Raw genomic sequence first — 16,475 nt, 5'->3', positions numbered from 1 at the left:
TAGTTCGCCTTGATGGCTGCACCGCAATAGAATCCAATGCCGATGCCCCCGAATTTTCCAACCGCCCCCTTCCCAGTCATGAATCCCTGCTCACATTCGTCGTTATTCGATAGACTTCCAGATGGAGATGTTCTTCTCCATCTCTGCCCTCCGATCAATACCGGCTTGTAAATCCAGTTCGTACAGTTTGTGTATCTCCTGCAGCCGATGCTCCATATTATAGCGGTATCTAGCCGCCGACTTCAAGCTCTCAAAATCATTCCGGTTCACCGCATCATGGAAGATTCTTCTCATGCGATCACTGTAGAGTTGGCAACTTGTTCCTCGAAGTAAAGAGTTTTTGCGCAAGACAGGCACGAGTTTGAGTGTCTTGGAGACGTCTCGTGCAATGGGTCGATCTCTGAGAGGCCACACAACCTCTTCGTAACACTCCTCACAGATCGTGAACTCTGGAAGATCCGAGATATAGTGCCAGGATTGAGTTGCGAGTAAGGTGTCCTTCACGCAGTGTCGGTTGCGCGAAATGCGGCGAACAAAATCCACAAACTCCTGAAAGTCCCTGTGCCGCATAGTCTCCCTCGACCGCTCAGCTAGTCGCTCCAGCTCGCTTAACATTGGCAAGAAATGACGGCTCTCGGCGTTCAGATTACATATCTTTTCTTGCTCTTTCTTCTCCTGCGGCCGGTCAAACACGCAGAATTGGAGTGTGGGAAAGATCATATCAATATTTCTTACACAGGCCGAGCAGATGTCGAAGTTATCCACCGGCTTTTTCGTTCTAGGATCGGTCAGATGGTACCATCTTCTGACGTCGGCTTTAGTGCCTGCACATGGCTTGGTCCCTGCTGGCGGACCGTTGGCAATTTGCCAGACAAGAGAAAGGTCCTTTCTGTCTTGTCGAATTGATTGCAGCCAAGCAACTCGAAGCCATGGGAAGCTCATTGCACAAGCCACCGGTCGGCGGGGATCTTTCGGTAGACTCGGGATAAAGTGGTCGCGAAAGCGAGTGGCACCCAGAAAACTCATGCAAGAAGGGCAGAAATCCAGGAACGACATGTCTCGGATTGTGTACCAATCATGGTGTCCGGCAGTCGGTCTCGACCGCGGACACGGAGGCAATGAGTTTGGTCTGGTTGTGCTATTAGACAAGACCGCGGGAGGCTCTAGATTCATCGGGCTTGACATCAGCGCCGGTTGGGCAGGGAAGTGAGCTGGCTGTTGGGGGGGTTGAGCGGGCATGCTTGAAAAGGCCCGGAAGGGAGCTGGAGGGCGCAGCTCAGGAGAATGGGAATAAGAGGATGATCTCGATGCTGTCCGAGGAGGCTCAGGTGGCGCCGGTGCGTACAGTCCACTCTTTGACGCTGGACGCTCTTCGTTCACCACGTAGGTTGTCGTCCGCGTACTCGTGCTGTCATTCCGACCTACCATAGAATTCGTCCTAGATAGACTCTGATACGCCGGTTGGGACTCTTCAATAACAGGGGACGGCTTTCTCGAACGTTGACCGCTGCCTGGCCTGCTCTGAGAGCTACTACTTTGTGTGTCCAGAGACTGTGAAGTATTTGATCGAGACAGGGCAGGGATCGCCTTCGCTGCTAGGGAAGCACCTAATGTCGCGGCTCCTAAGAGAGATGTGACGTTCTTAATGTCTTTAAAATGGGTGTCATCAATTGACTGTGGACGAGATCGTTGCTTTGATGACCTCGACCCGTGGTAGGGCTGTTCGAAATAGTCTCTAGGTGATCTGTCCCCGCCTCGAGGCGTCTGGGGGGGACTGTGCGCTGGAGAGCCTCGCGGAGAACCATGACGAGAATGGCTGTCTCCATTGTTAAATTGTTTGGCTTTATTCTCCGTAAAGGCCCTTTCGAGAAAGTCCTCCATGCCTGACGTCGTCCGGTTCGAGAGAGATGGAGGAGCCTCACGATAGGGACGTTCACCAGAGGGATATTGTTCTTGTCTGGACTCGTCCTTGGGTAACGCGTCATGGTGACGAGATCGGGTGCGGGTTAGGGTTGGTCTCTCGTCCTTGTCGCTACAGTTGCGTGAGTTTCGTCTTGATCGGCCTGCTCTATCAGCCCTTCTCTCGTCAACTGGCCGTGGGCGACGGCTGTGACTCTCTTCAGCGGAAGAGCTGTACGGAGAATCCGCAGTCAATCTTGACGATATCTGACGAGTGCTTGGTTGCTCAGGGACAGTGGCATGGTCGATCACAGATGATCGTGCAGATTCATTGTTCAGCTTCGGGGTCTGAGGGGGGGTGATGTGGTCTTGAGCAGTGTATGTATAGCCGGTGAAACCTCCTTGGGTTGGAGCTGGGCTGCGATATCGATGAGCGCGCCGACTGAATTTGCCGTCCGGGCTTTCGTTCCGAGTAGGGAGTTTCGACGACTTGGTCTTCTCCGATTCTGACCTATCTGAGTGGGAGAAACTTTCCCTTGCAGCTCGACTTCGACTCCGTTCCGTTCTTCTTCTCGATTTCGACCTCCGATCGGAGTCACTACTTTCTCGGTCGAATCCTCCTGTCCTAGGATGGACAGAAGCCGTCCTTCTCGGCTCATTGGCATGCATTGGCGACAACAATGTGCTTTTACGTTGAACCTCTGGGGAAAGAGTGTCCATCAGGCCCGTAGGAGTGTGAGCATAGGGGGAAGGGGCACGGCGGTGGCCTGTCCGCATGCCCTCCAGGCCTGGCCCCAGATCTGTGTGTATCCTTGTGACATGAGGTCTCCCTCTCGGCACATCATGCTTTGGGAGCTGAGTTGTTGATTTGGACCGTTGCAAAGGCTCAGTATGGATGTCAATTTCGAACTCAGATTCCGAGGGCTGTGGAGGCACGAGGACAAACCTCTTTTCGGTGTTCACAGCTGGCTGCCGATGAGCGTTTGGAGGTATGCCATCTGTTACCAGCTCGTTCTCCTTGGAAGAGCAGGATTTGGTCGGGGCTTGGTTGTCGAGGATGATAGGATATTGATCCACCGAACCCCGACTGCTTGCAGGTTGGTTCTCGCTTTTCAATTGATGTAGAGTGCTGCCGGGGATGTGTTCCCTCGCTAATGCCACTTCTTCGTCCTCCACGCATGGGGACGGCGGCCAAATCTGCGTCATCTCAACTAACTCAACCTAGTAGCCAAATAAATAACCATGTACTCATTGCCAAGTTGTCCCACGTGCAGTCCGGCTACCTTTATATACAACGTCTTCACTGCACCTCAGGCCACACATCAAGGCTATCAAATGCGGTCGCTGTGATGTTGTTGGGGCAAAGGCGAGCGAATTTTAAGTGTTGTTGGACGAAGCACCGTCACCTGAGGAAACCCGTATCGTAGGGCGCTGGGAGTTGGGGTGGTTGTGTTTCGAATCGTGTCGCAGGTGGGCGCAGGTCGTGCAAGAAGTAACAGGCCAGATCGAAATCAGCACATCATATGCAATAGGCGGATGAACTTCTCGCTCCCCGGACCCGTAGGAGGACGACGCAATCGACTCAACGTCAGAGTTCCTTTGCCCAGGATGGCGAGTTGCAAAGCGTTGAAGCCGCGTTGGTAGTTTTGCGGGTGAGGCTACACAGGTGGCTGAGGGTTGTCCGCGTCCACAGAATATGTTATACCGGGTGTGCCTCAATCAACCAAATCTTCATCTTCCCCAGTGAAAGGCCATCAGGATGCAAATCGGACAACAATGGAGCTGGGCAAAGAGGAGAACGGTAGCGGGCCGTGAATGCCTACGATCCGGAGGGGCATGCTGCGGTTGTGGGTACCCGAGAGGTTCTGTTTGAGGCGAAACGTGAGTGGAGATGAGGGAGTCGAGGGAAATGGCGGTGTCCCCCCAGTCTACTCAGTGCAAAGACACATGCTAACCAGGGACGTAGATGAGGCTTTTCTGTGCAAGGATGAGTGAAGTTGGGATCGGTAGGGCTCTCGTTCCATCAGAGACGACGATTCGACGCCCAAGCGAGCGCGTTGCAAACATACAGGATCAGACGGTGAAGCTGCACACCCAAACACCCCACACAAAACTAACCATGCCACCATCATCATTCTTGCATGGATTCGAATGCACTAACTGCGTCCCCCTGGCCTTGCCGCCCGCCCACCTGCGCCTCCCTCCGTCCTCATTTGTCGGCCCAGAAGCCCTTACAAAGCCATTGGGGATCCCCTGGAACTTTCAGCGCCCTGCCTGGGTACCGCCTGTGGCCACCCCTCTCTCATCGTCTGCGAAGACATACCGAAGGTGGCACAAGACCACGCTCCAGCTTTGTCGATGCATGATTGCGCGAGCATTCGGACTCCAGCAGACGATTGATGCAGTAATATACAGTCCGACGCCGCTATGAACGCGACCGTCGATCCTTCGGCGGGCTTTCTCGTTTTACCATTATTAGCATGCATATTAGCACATGACAAAGGTGCTTGGTGCTGACAGGGCCATTACCATAGCCCCTTGATACCCTCATCGACGCTTGGGAAGCCCTCTTACTCTGCAATGTACTTCCGCAACAGGCTGATGTGAGGTGGGATGCTTGTGCAGTACTCGGTACATGAAGAAAGTTCCAACGACTACCAAAGGCCCTGTCAGGGTGCTCAGCCCAATTGGGTTGGTTATGTTGACAGGCCATTTTTGCGAGCCACTCATGAACGCGCCGTGCCTGACATGGATCGTCTATCAGCGAAAAATGCCACACATGAGGGCACGGCCACAATCCTGTGGTGAGAGCCAGTGGCCAGTGGCGAGGCTTGCCATCACAGCGGTCTCTGCCCAAGCCTCGTTGTCAATCCATCAATGGCAGGCTTTTTGTCCCATACATAACGCCACGGACCTATCTTCTTGTTGGGAAGAATGATTTGACCAATGTGGCATGACTCAGCTTCTCCTTCATTGATGGATAGATAGGAAGTGGCAGAGATCGCCCGATTGTCACGCCAGATGTTTTGTCCTACCAACGCACACTTTTCTACACGCCATGGTTGCTCTTCTGACTATCGCCTTGTTGTCCGGTTCCACGACCGCAGCAACTGCCTCCTGTGTAGATGCCCGCCTGGATATGGCACTAATCTCACGACGGCATGACGAAGGCGAACTGGGAACTTTTGTGTGACGTTTTGACGTGCAGAAAAGTGGTCGAAGGAAGACCGGTCAATGGCTTCGTGGACCAGGCCTTACAAGCATGACATATTGGGGGCGCATCCTGCAATCTTTCTCCCTCGCCCGGAAGTAGCCATCCTCATTCGGCCTTTCTCGCTTAACACCTGTTCCACGGGCACAAAATCCAGCTCGCGTGCCAATCACGTCTTATTGACGCCTGCCATTGTCTCTACAAGTTGAGTCCAGGCGCTGCACATCTTGAGAGAGGATGAGTTCCTTCTCAGCCTCGGTTTAAGACGGCTAGTTCCACCGGTCTCACACAATCGATCCCAACGGTCTATCACACCCAGTTATAGTGGTCGAATCGGCAGGATAACAGGCCATGTGGAAGTTCACCGTTCCATACTGGCTGCCGCCATCTGAAGCTTGAGGGGTTCGCGGGGAAAGACGGTGAACGATTTCCCGCGTCAGTTTAGAACGACGATCCCGAAAGGTAGTTGTCAAACATGAGCAAAAAGCGGCATTCAATCCGAGAGATAATTAATAAGCACAGATGCCATCAACGATCAGCCAACCGGCACAATCGAATGAAGACACCGGGGCATCTGCGATGTCGGCAAGGCCATTAAGGTCCCCTAAGTTTGCGGGGAGAAGTTCGAGTTGATCTGCTCATGCTTAGAAATATACGAGGGATGAATGAAGGGCTCGTGGGAGATGGTAGTGAACCACTATTTTACTAGCGACACTGTCCCACGAATTCCGACGCCCTGGCGGCACTACTGTTTCTCCTCACCAAAAGGACCAACCACTACATAAGCATCCAGACAGGTGCTGAGGTCGAATTGCCTTGTATGGATAGTTGGAGATTGCCCTGCTGAAGCATTGGGTCGCACGGAAACGGGCCGGGAGAAACCCCCGTTCCCCATATCAGAGAAGGCTATATTACAATCGACAGTTAGCACGAGTTCACCTTTCACACGAAATTCATGTCTTCACGGCATCGAGCAGCGTTGATTAAGATCACAACCACAGCGACCGCATCCACTCGTCTCGGCAGCCTCACCTCGCAACTGTCCCTCCGCCAGACTCCTTCATCGCGCTTTAGTCTGAATCCTACTGCAACCCGCACCATGTCATCCCTCCCATCTACAATGAAGGCTGTCTTTTTCTCCAAAACCGGCGGGCCGGATGTCCTGGAGTACACCGAGTCTCAACCTCTGCCTAAGCTCGAGGACGGGCAACTTTTGGTGAAAAATAACTTTGCTGGCGTGAACTACATCGACACCTATTTCCGCAGTGGCCTGTACCCCGCATCCTACCCCTTGATCCCTGGTCAGGAGGCTGCTAGTACAGTTGTAAAGATTCAAGGAAATAACCCGCTGGGATTCAAAGAGGGGGATCGCGTGGTTTGGATAAAGCAAGGAAGTTATGCTGAATACACAGCAGTGAATGCGGATCGAACGATTAAGATCCCTGATGGTGTCTCGGATGAAGATGCTGTTGGCGGTTTCCTCATGGGAATGACTGCTCTCTCGCTCATCAAGGAGGCATACCCTGTGAAGAAGGGCGAAACAATCCTGGTTCATGCTGCCGCAGGAGGGATGGGGCTGCTCCTCTGCCAACTCCTCAGCGACATGGGTTGTACTGTAATTGGCACTGCCGGCGGCCCTGAAAAGTGTGCTCTTGCCAAGGAGAACGGTGCAACGCATGTGATCGACTACAAGGCCACCAGCGGGCCGAGTTGGGTCGAGCAGGTGTTGAAATTGACCAACGGCGAGGGCGTGGATTGCACGTTCGACGGCGTGGGCAAGGACACCTGGGAAGGCAGTATGGAAGTCGCAAAGAGAAAGAGTAAGGTTGTGTACTTCGGTAACGGTAAGTCTCACAACCCCCTTCTTGTATATCCAGCTCTCTCCTGTATGCTTCTGCTTTATCTGCCTCCAGCCTCTAACTATGTGAGAATAGCATCTGGCGCCATTCCTCCCATCAACATCGCACGTCTGACGGCGAAGAACCTCTCCATCATGCGTTCCACTTTAATGAACTACATCGTCACCCGCCAGGAACTTGAGACCTATGCAAACGGTGTATTGGACTTGATCAAGGCTGGGAAACTTAAAATTAAAATTCACAAGGTGTATCCGCTGAGCGAGGCGAAGCAGGCACACATAGACTTGGAAGGACGGAAGACCACAGGGAAGTTATTGCTGAAGTGTTAAAACGTCAACTTGGCGAGGGAGCACAGTTCCGACATCTTCACAATTCCTAAAGCGAAAGGCAACGGAAGCTTGGGACAGGGAACAGAAAAGTGGCTGTCTCTCAGATGCCTCAGCTCTAGATAGGGCGTGTCCTGACATGTGTTGGATCTTCCTCACTATGATCAGCCATCTCCAAAGCTCCTTGACGGTTATTCTGGTACACTATTCTTCTGTACCCTGAATGTTGTTCTTTGTACTCCGTCCTAGCTCTTACTCGTTCCGAAAGCTTCTCCTCCCTGAGCGATGCCCAAGGTTGTCTCCGTAGCACAGCATGGGGACGCACATGATGAGCTTCAGCCAGTCGCTGCTATCCCAACGCCATTCAACGTGACATGCAGCGCCTTTGATGGATCCCTGTAAAGTCACAATAGTGGCCAACACTCTTGTGTTCGAGCCGTAGATTTCAATCGGTCAGCCTCGCCCCACAATGGAACTTTCCATCTGGTCCTCATTCATATCTACCGTAGCGGACTAACGTGTCTTCGTCTCACTCTGATCTTCTTCATTGCTCTTCGACAACGTGATCGAGGTCCCCAAGGGTCTGGCTCACGGGACAATCGCGGCGCGTCTAGCCCCGGTATAGGGAGGGTCGAATCCGTACACGGGAGTTCCCATCTGCCAACAGAGGCTGGTCAACATCGACGACCGAAGGAAGCAGGAACGAACGAGTCCAAGGTTTGGAGAAGCAACTCACTCGACGCAGAACAAATATGACATCCTTGGTCGTGACGGTCTATGCTCGTGTTGATCAGCCAACCGGTTCCGAAGACGCACAGATGTTGACACAAAGGCTCTGACAGGCGCTGGTCGAGTTGGTCACCTACCCGTCTTCTCTTTCCGTGGACGCCCCCGAGTAGCCCGTCTTCGTGATTGGGATCGCCTGAGTTTCCAAGGACGATTGTGAGGTTCTTGATAATCTGCATGAAGAGACGGTCACGTCAGTCAACTCTTGGGATTTGAAGTGAATAGTATATGAACAAGAAGAGCCTGCCATGAGGGGAGCAGACAAGCAGACAAGCAAAGGACGAAGATCGAGCTGATTTCGGACCGGCTTGGTATTGAGACTCACTGCCTTCAATCGTCCCTCCAAAACGTTGCGAGTAGTAGGGTAGATTTCCTGCCGGATCCGGTACACACCGCCTCTGCGCGCAAGTCGTCTGCATCAAGCACCGTCAAGTTAGCACGGGGACAGAAGTGATGTGGTGGAGCTGCGACCATACTTGATATCGCCTCTGGCTGTTTGTTGGTGGAAGAGATCAGTCAGCCAATCTATTCCGTTTCAAATCATGTCTCAAGCCAGGCTCGACGAGCAAACAAATGGGGACGAACTCACTGATGGCGTTGATGTTGTCCCTGAGCACCTTTCGGTGCCGTCTTGGAACAGTCGGCCCGTGTAATCCCTTTCCTCTGAAAGCGAGCGGGGAGCCTGCCATGTTGAGACTTGGTAAGGTTTCCTATGACAAACCTGCGGTAGGAAACACTGAGGTGGAGGACAGGTGAGGGCGAAGAGCAGACGGAAAGACACTGCAAGGGATTTCTCGGCACTCGGTGTTTGAAGCGGGACTGAGTGTGTGGACGAGGACGCTGGAATGTGTCGAAGTACTTGAGTGAATGTTGCTGATGGCCAATTGTGAGAAGTGAAGTGAAGTGAACATGGTATCGGAGGCGGAAAGGGAAAAACAAAGTGAAGACCTGTCCAGAGAAGTAACGGGTTGAGCATCGAAGAATTACACATTAAACAGCTTGCTAAGACATAACATCTCCCATATTCAAACCATAATGTGCCTATCCAGCCCTCATCCAATTTCTATTCCAGTCATGCATTGTCATGAGTACGAGAAACCTGATTGTGGTGTTCAGTCTTTATGAGATAAACGTCGCCTCAGAGAAGACTTTGCCGGGCTCGGAAACCTCTGCCTCGTCGCCGACCTTGAGTTTGAGCTCGAGTTGGTCATTCGATAGATACTGCTCAACAGATTAGATCGAATGCAAAGAAGGGGAGAGGCCTCTTACCTGGAAGATGTGTGGTTTCAAGCCGGTCGCGTGACCAATGAAAGTCTTAACGAAGCCGGGCAGATGTGCCAGGACATCAACCCGATCTGACTTGGGCGGCAAATCGCCCCTGACCTCGCAATGGACAGGCTTGCCATTCTCTTCGCCGGTCCACTTCCACAATATCTTCCTTGGTTCTGGCCAATCGTGGGGTGTTTCCCGCATGGATGTGAGATGCTCAGCGGTACATGGGCCCACGCATATCAATTCGCCGTCTTTGGCGATGCCACCGACTCCAACCGTTGTCTTACCATAAGAGGCGGGTGTGGTATATTCCATGAGAATGGCCGAATAGTCTTTGGTGTGAACGTTCGCAAAATTCCACCTATTTGCCAAGTGGTGTGGCTTCATCCCCTGGAGAGCGTAGATGTAGGTGCCTTTGCCCTCCAAGTTGTACGTCTTCGAGGGCGTCTGCATGGTGCCGCTCACGGCACATCGCGGCCAAAAAGCGTGTCGCATTGACCCCCACGGGTGCTTCACATCAGTGCCAAAGTAGGTTGTGCCATCTTTGCCGACCTGAAATCCAGGCGCTGTCTTTTTAACAGTCAAGTTGACAATGCAGTTGTCATTTCTCGCAGACTTGATGGTGTAAGTGTCACCCGCCTCGTTCATTTCCAGAGCCACGTTATCGGCGTAGAAGCTCGTCTTCGGCTGGTCGAAGCCGTAGTCTTTCAGCGGGTCTGAGCACCAGAGATGTTTCCCGGGACCTTCATAGTTGAAGATTTTGCTATTGAATTGTGCCGTGGTGTGGAGTCCCCTGGTGGTTGATTGTCAGTGTATGCGCAGCAACGACATCCACGATTATCGTGCAATCCTTACCCAACATTGCTGTAAATGACTTGAGCAAGAGCGGTTGTCCCGTCGTCGGCGTAGAAGTAGAACGTCTCCGTCTCGACATTTGTGTGATCCATGGCCTTCCACCGCAAGTCATCCTTGGAGAGGATGGAGTAGGGCACTTCCTGCTTGGTCACCGGGTGGACTGCGGAAGGCCCATATTCGGGCTCCTCAGTGCCCACGACGTTGGCTAATTGCTGCTTGAACCAATTCATGTTGTCTGTAGTACTGCGACGCAAATTCTGAAGAGGACAACAGGGAAAACAACGAGTTGTTTATCAATTACATCGGGCAAATGTAAGCCTATGGATGTACGGGAGCAAACCGATGCATCAGCCATCCAGGGGCACTCGACGTCACCATAGGCGAATGGGACCCCTGCAGTGCCTTGGGTATCGGGGGAAAATCGTTGTCACACTTAAAGAGCCGCCCACCGGCTAACAGAAATTTTAAGGCTAGGCCTCCCTCTTGTAGGCTGTCAAGCCCAGTTGCCGTTGTGGCCATCTCGGCGGAAGCACACGGGACGCCAGTCAGCAACCTGCGCTAGATCTTTTAGGGCTTAGTCGCCAGTGACTGCGCTCTTCGCTGCTGGCGCTACAGGGGTCCAGTTTGCTTCATCGAGTCGAGCTTCAATATTTTCTAAGATTCATCGCAATCTCAAGCTCCCTATTAATCTATCTTCCATCTCTCCACCGCGAGTCTAGTCTCTCCTTACACCAGGACCGAACACATCCCTTCGACCTGGAACGGCCTCTGCTTTACAGCCCAATCCTCCCGTTGAGTTTGCCAAATTCTCGTCCATCATGGCGAAGAAGGTGCCTGCTCGTGATCAGATCGTCAAATTGATTGTTGGCGCTGGTCAAGCCAGTCCGAGTCCGCCAGTAGGTCCCGCTCTTGGTAGCAAAGGCGTCAAGAGCATGGACTTTTGCAAGGTATGGATATTCACCAGAGCAGCCGAGAAGTGGCCTTGCTGATGTCGGAGAAGGAATTCAATGCCCGTACCGCACATATCACCACCGGTGTCCCAATTCCAGCGCGAGTCACAGTCCGGCCTGATCGCTCTTTCAGCTTCGACATACGCACACCCAACACCTCTTGGCTGCTCCTCCAAGCAGCCGGAGTGAAAGAGGTGAAGGGCAAAATCAAAGGTGCCAATCGGCCAGGCCACGAAAGCGTTGGCACAGTTTCACTCAAACACATATACGAGATTGCAAAAATCAAGCAAAGCGAGACACGGCTATCTGGGTTGAGCCTTGAAGGTCTTTGCAAATGCGTCATGTGGCAATGCAAATCTATTGGCGTCAAAGTCGTTCCGTAATCCGATCCACCAGATCAGATACAAGTGTGTCTACCCAGCTCGAGCCTCGGAGAAGCTCTGATCACCAGGCACATTATTCATTCGGCCGATTGATGGAGCTTTCAATGGAGGAAACACGCATCAACCCTGCCGCTATTACGGCTGGCAGATGCTGCACCTCCTCCAAAGAGCCGAGCAGTCGGTGGGCAGATCAGAGTCTGAGAAGCTACAATGTCCCTTGCATGGGCCAGTCTCAACCTTTGGACATGATTCCTGTGAAGTGGGTGGCACGGGAGGATAGAATTGCCTCGGGACCAAGCCTGACGATCGACGTCCGCGCAAATACCTCGATTGGGGTCAAGGCCGAGCGTCCTTAGCCGCAATGTGCTCAAGGACAACGGATCATGGGAGCAAACAACAAGTCCAGCACGGAGATGGAGACGATCACAGTCCACCATTGCCCGAGGCTGGGGGGTTGCCTCAGGGTGAGCCGAGAGAATGCCGAGAGGGCTGACTCCGAGATGGGATATTGGTTGACTACCCCAACTGCCTTTCGAATATCTCGCATGAAGGACAATATGAGGCAACCATACGACCCCGTGGGGACGGCAGTATTTCAAGCACCAAGATACCCTGGTCGGACTATCTTATTTCATGGGTCGGTTCCGGCGGCTTAGGGTGACCGTGAATTGTGAGAATAAGGCCCGGAGGGCCCATTGGCACATGTAACATTGTGTACGCAGCCTCAAATCAAACGAACCTCGGTGTGACGAGGATGACTCGTTATCCGGAAGCTTCCCAAAAGAATACGAGAACGAAGATGACGTCTTGCCTGAAAGAACCTTCTGCCTTGTGTGTTCAGGCAGACACACGACACTTGGTAATGAGTGGGTGTATGATATGCACATTGTCATCATATTGTCTCCCGGCTGGACCGGAAGGAAATCCTGGACGGAAAGCTGGAGGCAAACCCCAAGCAAAAACCATCATGTCGCAATAGAGAAACAGCTTAAGAAGAGTGCAGGTGTTTGTCAGACAGCCCCAAACCGGTCGGCTGGTTCAGCGCGCCGCTCAATGGCCCGTGAAACGAAAACACCGCCTTGCCTCCAGTGGTAATAGTTGGGAGTGGTGGATGTAGTACTGTAGGCAGTAACCGCATGGCACGCCATCTAGATACCCTGCGTCAAGTCTGGATCAAGTTTGGTCCCCGTGAGCCGGGCTCATGAGCTTGATCTTGTCAGCCCAAATGACATTTGTCCCGTTGTCCCATAGTCAGTAAACGGAAAAAGGGTCCTCCTGTACTCCCCCATGACTATCGCAGCATGGAGGGGGAGCTCCGGGAACGCAGGCCGGTAGAATACCACCCGCTAGAAGGAGTAATGATACGCTGCAATGGGCCTTTAGCGGGGCATTTCTTTAAACATCCCACCTTTTTCGTCTGTTTCGCTTCGCCTGAGTCGCTGAATTTTCTCCCGCTCGTCCTCCCTCCCCCATTTTTCAAAGGCCCGTGTTGGGTTATTATTAAGTGAGCATACAGCTGTTATGACTGTACCTGACATCCCTGGGGACACCGCTTTCACTTTCATATGCCAGACCACAAGGCCTTCTTTCTGCCCATCCTGCCTCCTGCTGTCTCACTTCCTACCTTCTCATCTGTCCAGCTGTCGCTCCGCCAGGTCCACTTCTTCTCGGTCCTTCCGATTGCGTTTAATAGATCGGAAGCAAGAGATCAAAATCTCGCATTCGACGTAACTGAGCAGCATGTGAGTTCCGTTGGCCCTCCTGTTCCCGGCCAATGCCTTTCCGCTACCCGTATTAGCTCATCTGTTCCCCCCGACGAGCCACCCCAACGCAGTGTTCTGTGATAGTCATCTCTGCTCTAACATGAATTCAACTCAGATCCTTCATTTCTAGCCATATCTTACTTTTTTGCTGTTCTCGGGAAAGTTTACCAAACAACACCACTCGTTAATGTAGTCGATCACCCTCGCTTCCGATCTCTACCGCAATCCACCACTCTTCCGACCCACGATCTTCCGATAACAATGACTTCCAGACTGTCCGCCATGTTTCTCCCCGGCGACGACCCCAAACCCGACCCAGGTACGAGAGAAATGCTGCAGGGTGCAGAACCATGGTGCAATTGGCTGACCCGGCGGTTCTAGATGTCAAAGAGAAGCGAGAACCAGCACAAAACACCGAGACAAAAGAAAAGCCGGAGTCCCCGCAAGGTGCGGTGCGATTTGCTTCGGAAAATGAAGAAATAGATCCTCTGGACAAGTCGAGGCGTCTTTCCCAAGCTGGTGGAGTGAAGAATGAGGAACTCAGTCCCGAAGCCCATGAACAGATTAGGAATTTGGCCATGTCTCTACAAAAGTCACGGTTGCAGGAGAACCGCATGGCCAATTTTGCCTACGAAACAGTGTCTATGCCTCCCTCACGGGTATGCGGAATCTTCCATCTTACTGTATCAAGCTGACGAAAGGCTCCCAGGTTCCCTCGAGAGATAGTGAGACGCCCGGTACTCCTCGCGGCTCAATAAGACAGGGCCACGGCTCCATGTCCTCTGCGTTTCAATCTCCTCCCTTGACACCACATGGCTCAAAAGACGGGAAGCAAGACTCTGTTTCTGCAGGACGTGGCCAGCAAGGCCAACATGCGATAACGCCGCAAACGTCTCCACCTCCAGACTCACAGGGCAAGGGACTCTCTCAGTCGATATCGCCTTCTCACCCTGTTTCTCCACCTCAGTCCTCCGAACAAGCCCCCGGAAAGCCAGAACAAGGGCATGAGAGACGTATAGCCAAATTTGAGATTGGTCCCTCTGAATCTGCCACCCCGGTGGACCAGAGTCCTGTTGGGACGCCCAAACTTCGTCCTTCTTCCCCTCAGCCTGGTGCTCAACAGAAGCCGCCGGAGCCGCGGCATTTCGGAAGCCTTGGAAGAGGCTCCTTGGCCCCAGCCATTGCGGCGGCAGCAGAGCGGATACCGCGACAATCGAGTTCTACAGATCTCTCTGATAAGCGAGGATCAATATTTGGATCCAACAAGAAAGATCCTTATTCCCACGTCACTGACAGTGGCAGCGAGAAAAGCGGCCTGGACGGGAGGAAACATGGATCAATGTCTGAACTAAAACGATTCTTCAGGCTTGGACACGGCCACAAGAAGCACAACCAGCAAGACTCATTGGCATCGACCGTTCCGGCCTCACGCAAGTCGAGCCAAAGGTCGGGAACCAGGACGCCTCCCCACCAAGCTCCACCGGCCAATGTACCCTTTATGGACGACCACAGCCTGGAGGCAAAGTATGGAAAATTCGGCAAGGTCCTCGGCTCTGGCGCGGGCGGCTCGGTGAGGTTACTCAAGCGAAGCAGCGATGGAGTTACCTTTGCCGTCAAGCAATTCCGAGAGAAACATTCTTGGGAAAGCGAAAAGGACTATTCGAAAAAAGTCACAGCAGAGTTCTGTATTGGCTCAACTCTACATCATGGCAACATCATCGAAACTATGGACATCATCCAGGAAAACCATCGATGGTACGAAGTGATGGAGTACGCCCCCTATGACCTATTTGCGATCGTGATGACGGGCAAGATGAGCAGGGAGGAGATTGCATGTTCTTTCCTCCAGATTGTCAATGGTGTCAGCTATTTACACAGCATGGGGCTCGCCCATCGCGATCTCAAGTTGGATAATGTGGTGGTCAGCGAGCATGGCATAATGAAGCTGATCGACTTTGGGAGTGCGACAGTGTTCAGGTATCCTTTCGAGAACGAAATTGTTCTGGCTTCAGGTTCGTGATCGCTCCCTGGGCATGAAAACAAGTACGCTGACATGATATTGCAGGTATTGTTGGATCGGATCCTTACCTCGCCCCGGAGGTGTACGATGAAAAGAAGTACGACCCAACAGCCACGGATATCTGGTCTTTGGCAATAATTTTCTGCTGCATGTCTCTCCGCCGCTTCCCGTGGAAGCAGCCACGACTTGTCGACAACTCATACAAACTGTTCGCTTCTCCTCCTACACCTGGAACGCCGGTCCCAGATTCACACCCCCGGAAATCTTCGCATCTAAGTCCGAACGAAGATAACCCCTCACGACAACATGCTGATGCCAACGGCAGTGCCAATGCATCGCACCATCATCACCACCACTCGGAAAGCGTGGATGAAGGCCGGCCTTCGACATCCAGTGGGGATAGGCAGGAAGTGATCAAAGGCCCATGGCGACTCCTCCGCATCCTTCCACGGGAAAGCCGTCACATCATTGGCCGCATGCTCAAAATCGACCCAGCCGAACGAGCGACCATGGAAGAAGTGCTTGAGGACGACTGGGTATTGGGCGCCAGAGTCTGTTATCAGGAAGAGAATGGCACCGTTCACCATGCAGAAGGCCACACCCACGTTTTGGAAGCCGGATCCGGCGGACCACCGCCAGCCAAGTAACAGACAAGGCTGGGAAACGAGATTACCACCTTGAGTCCTGGAGACCTATGATGGAACAGCTATGTTCATGTGGCACGGCAACACTAATGGGATCGCAATGTGTAGAATTTGGAAGATTGAAACGCACGGGGAGCTTGATGGGTGACGGGTTTCCTTGTCTTCTTCTGGCCGCGGGCCTTGGTTGGATTGTGTGTTGGAGAAAACCAAAGTGTTGAAAATGTCGTCTGCGAAGGGCCTTGATATTATTTGTAGATACCAGTTTATCACGTTCAACCATCACTCAGACCTTTTGAGGGATGTTTTTGGAAGCTGCAAGCTCAACGAGCAGAAGAATCCCACACAAGAACACTTTCTCCCCTCGAACAGTTCGGACTAATTTTAAACCGGGTATCTTGGAGACGGTGGTTAGGCCCCCCCCCAGCTTCTAGAATGGGCACTCGCGGGAACTAGCTCCTTGCTGGCGTGCCATCCGTCGTCCACTGCGCCCGCACTTCACAACGGCGC

General features: G+C 52.7%; 5 protein-coding genes across 5 annotated transcripts; 3 read left to right on the top strand and 2 right to left on the bottom strand.

Moving 5' to 3' along the window:
• Positions 1-102: 102 nt before the first annotated feature.
• Positions 103-1,056, bottom strand: AYL99_00900 (hypothetical protein; the record flags this gene model as incomplete). Its single annotated transcript, XM_018832416.1, has 1 exon — positions 103-1,056. One exon carries the CDS (start codon positions 1,054-1,056, stop codon positions 103-105), a length of 954 nt encoding a protein of 317 aa, XP_018698295.1.
• Positions 1,057-6,065: 5,009 nt separating this feature from the next.
• On the top strand, positions 6,066-7,298 carry AYL99_00899 (hypothetical protein; the record flags this gene model as incomplete). Its single annotated transcript, XM_018832415.1, has 2 exons — positions 6,066-6,954; positions 7,045-7,298. The coding sequence occupies 2 exons, from the start codon at positions 6,066-6,068 to the stop codon at positions 7,296-7,298; spliced, it is 1,143 nt and encodes a 380-aa protein (XP_018698294.1).
• Positions 7,299-9,200: 1,902 nt separating this feature from the next.
• AYL99_00898 (hypothetical protein) lies at positions 9,201-10,438 on the bottom strand (the record flags this gene model as incomplete). Its single annotated transcript, XM_018832414.1, has 3 exons — positions 9,201-9,302; positions 9,351-10,146; positions 10,209-10,438. The coding sequence occupies 3 exons, from the start codon at positions 10,436-10,438 to the stop codon at positions 9,201-9,203; spliced, it is 1,128 nt and encodes a 375-aa protein (XP_018698293.1).
• A 588-nt stretch (positions 10,439-11,026) lies between these two features.
• AYL99_00897 (ribosomal protein L11) lies at positions 11,027-11,541 on the top strand (the record flags this gene model as incomplete). Its single annotated transcript, XM_018832413.1, has 2 exons — positions 11,027-11,155; positions 11,209-11,541. 2 exons carry the CDS (start codon positions 11,027-11,029, stop codon positions 11,539-11,541), a joined length of 462 nt encoding a protein of 153 aa, XP_018698292.1.
• A 2,024-nt stretch (positions 11,542-13,565) lies between these two features.
• Positions 13,566-15,971, top strand: AYL99_00896 (hypothetical protein; the record flags this gene model as incomplete). Its single annotated transcript, XM_018832412.1, has 4 exons — positions 13,566-13,623; positions 13,686-13,963; positions 14,014-15,316; positions 15,370-15,971. The coding sequence occupies 4 exons, from the start codon at positions 13,566-13,568 to the stop codon at positions 15,969-15,971; spliced, it is 2,241 nt and encodes a 746-aa protein (XP_018698291.1).
• Positions 15,972-16,475: the final 504 nt, after the last annotated feature.

Source organism: Fonsecaea erecta (assembly GCF_001651985.1).
Source record: "Fonsecaea erecta strain CBS 125763 chromosome Unknown Scaff1, whole genome shotgun sequence".
NCBI lineage: Eukaryota > Fungi > Ascomycota > Eurotiomycetes > Chaetothyriales > Herpotrichiellaceae > Fonsecaea > Fonsecaea erecta.
Note: the sequence above shows the minus strand (reverse complement) of the source record. Positions and strands in the feature narration are given on the sequence as shown.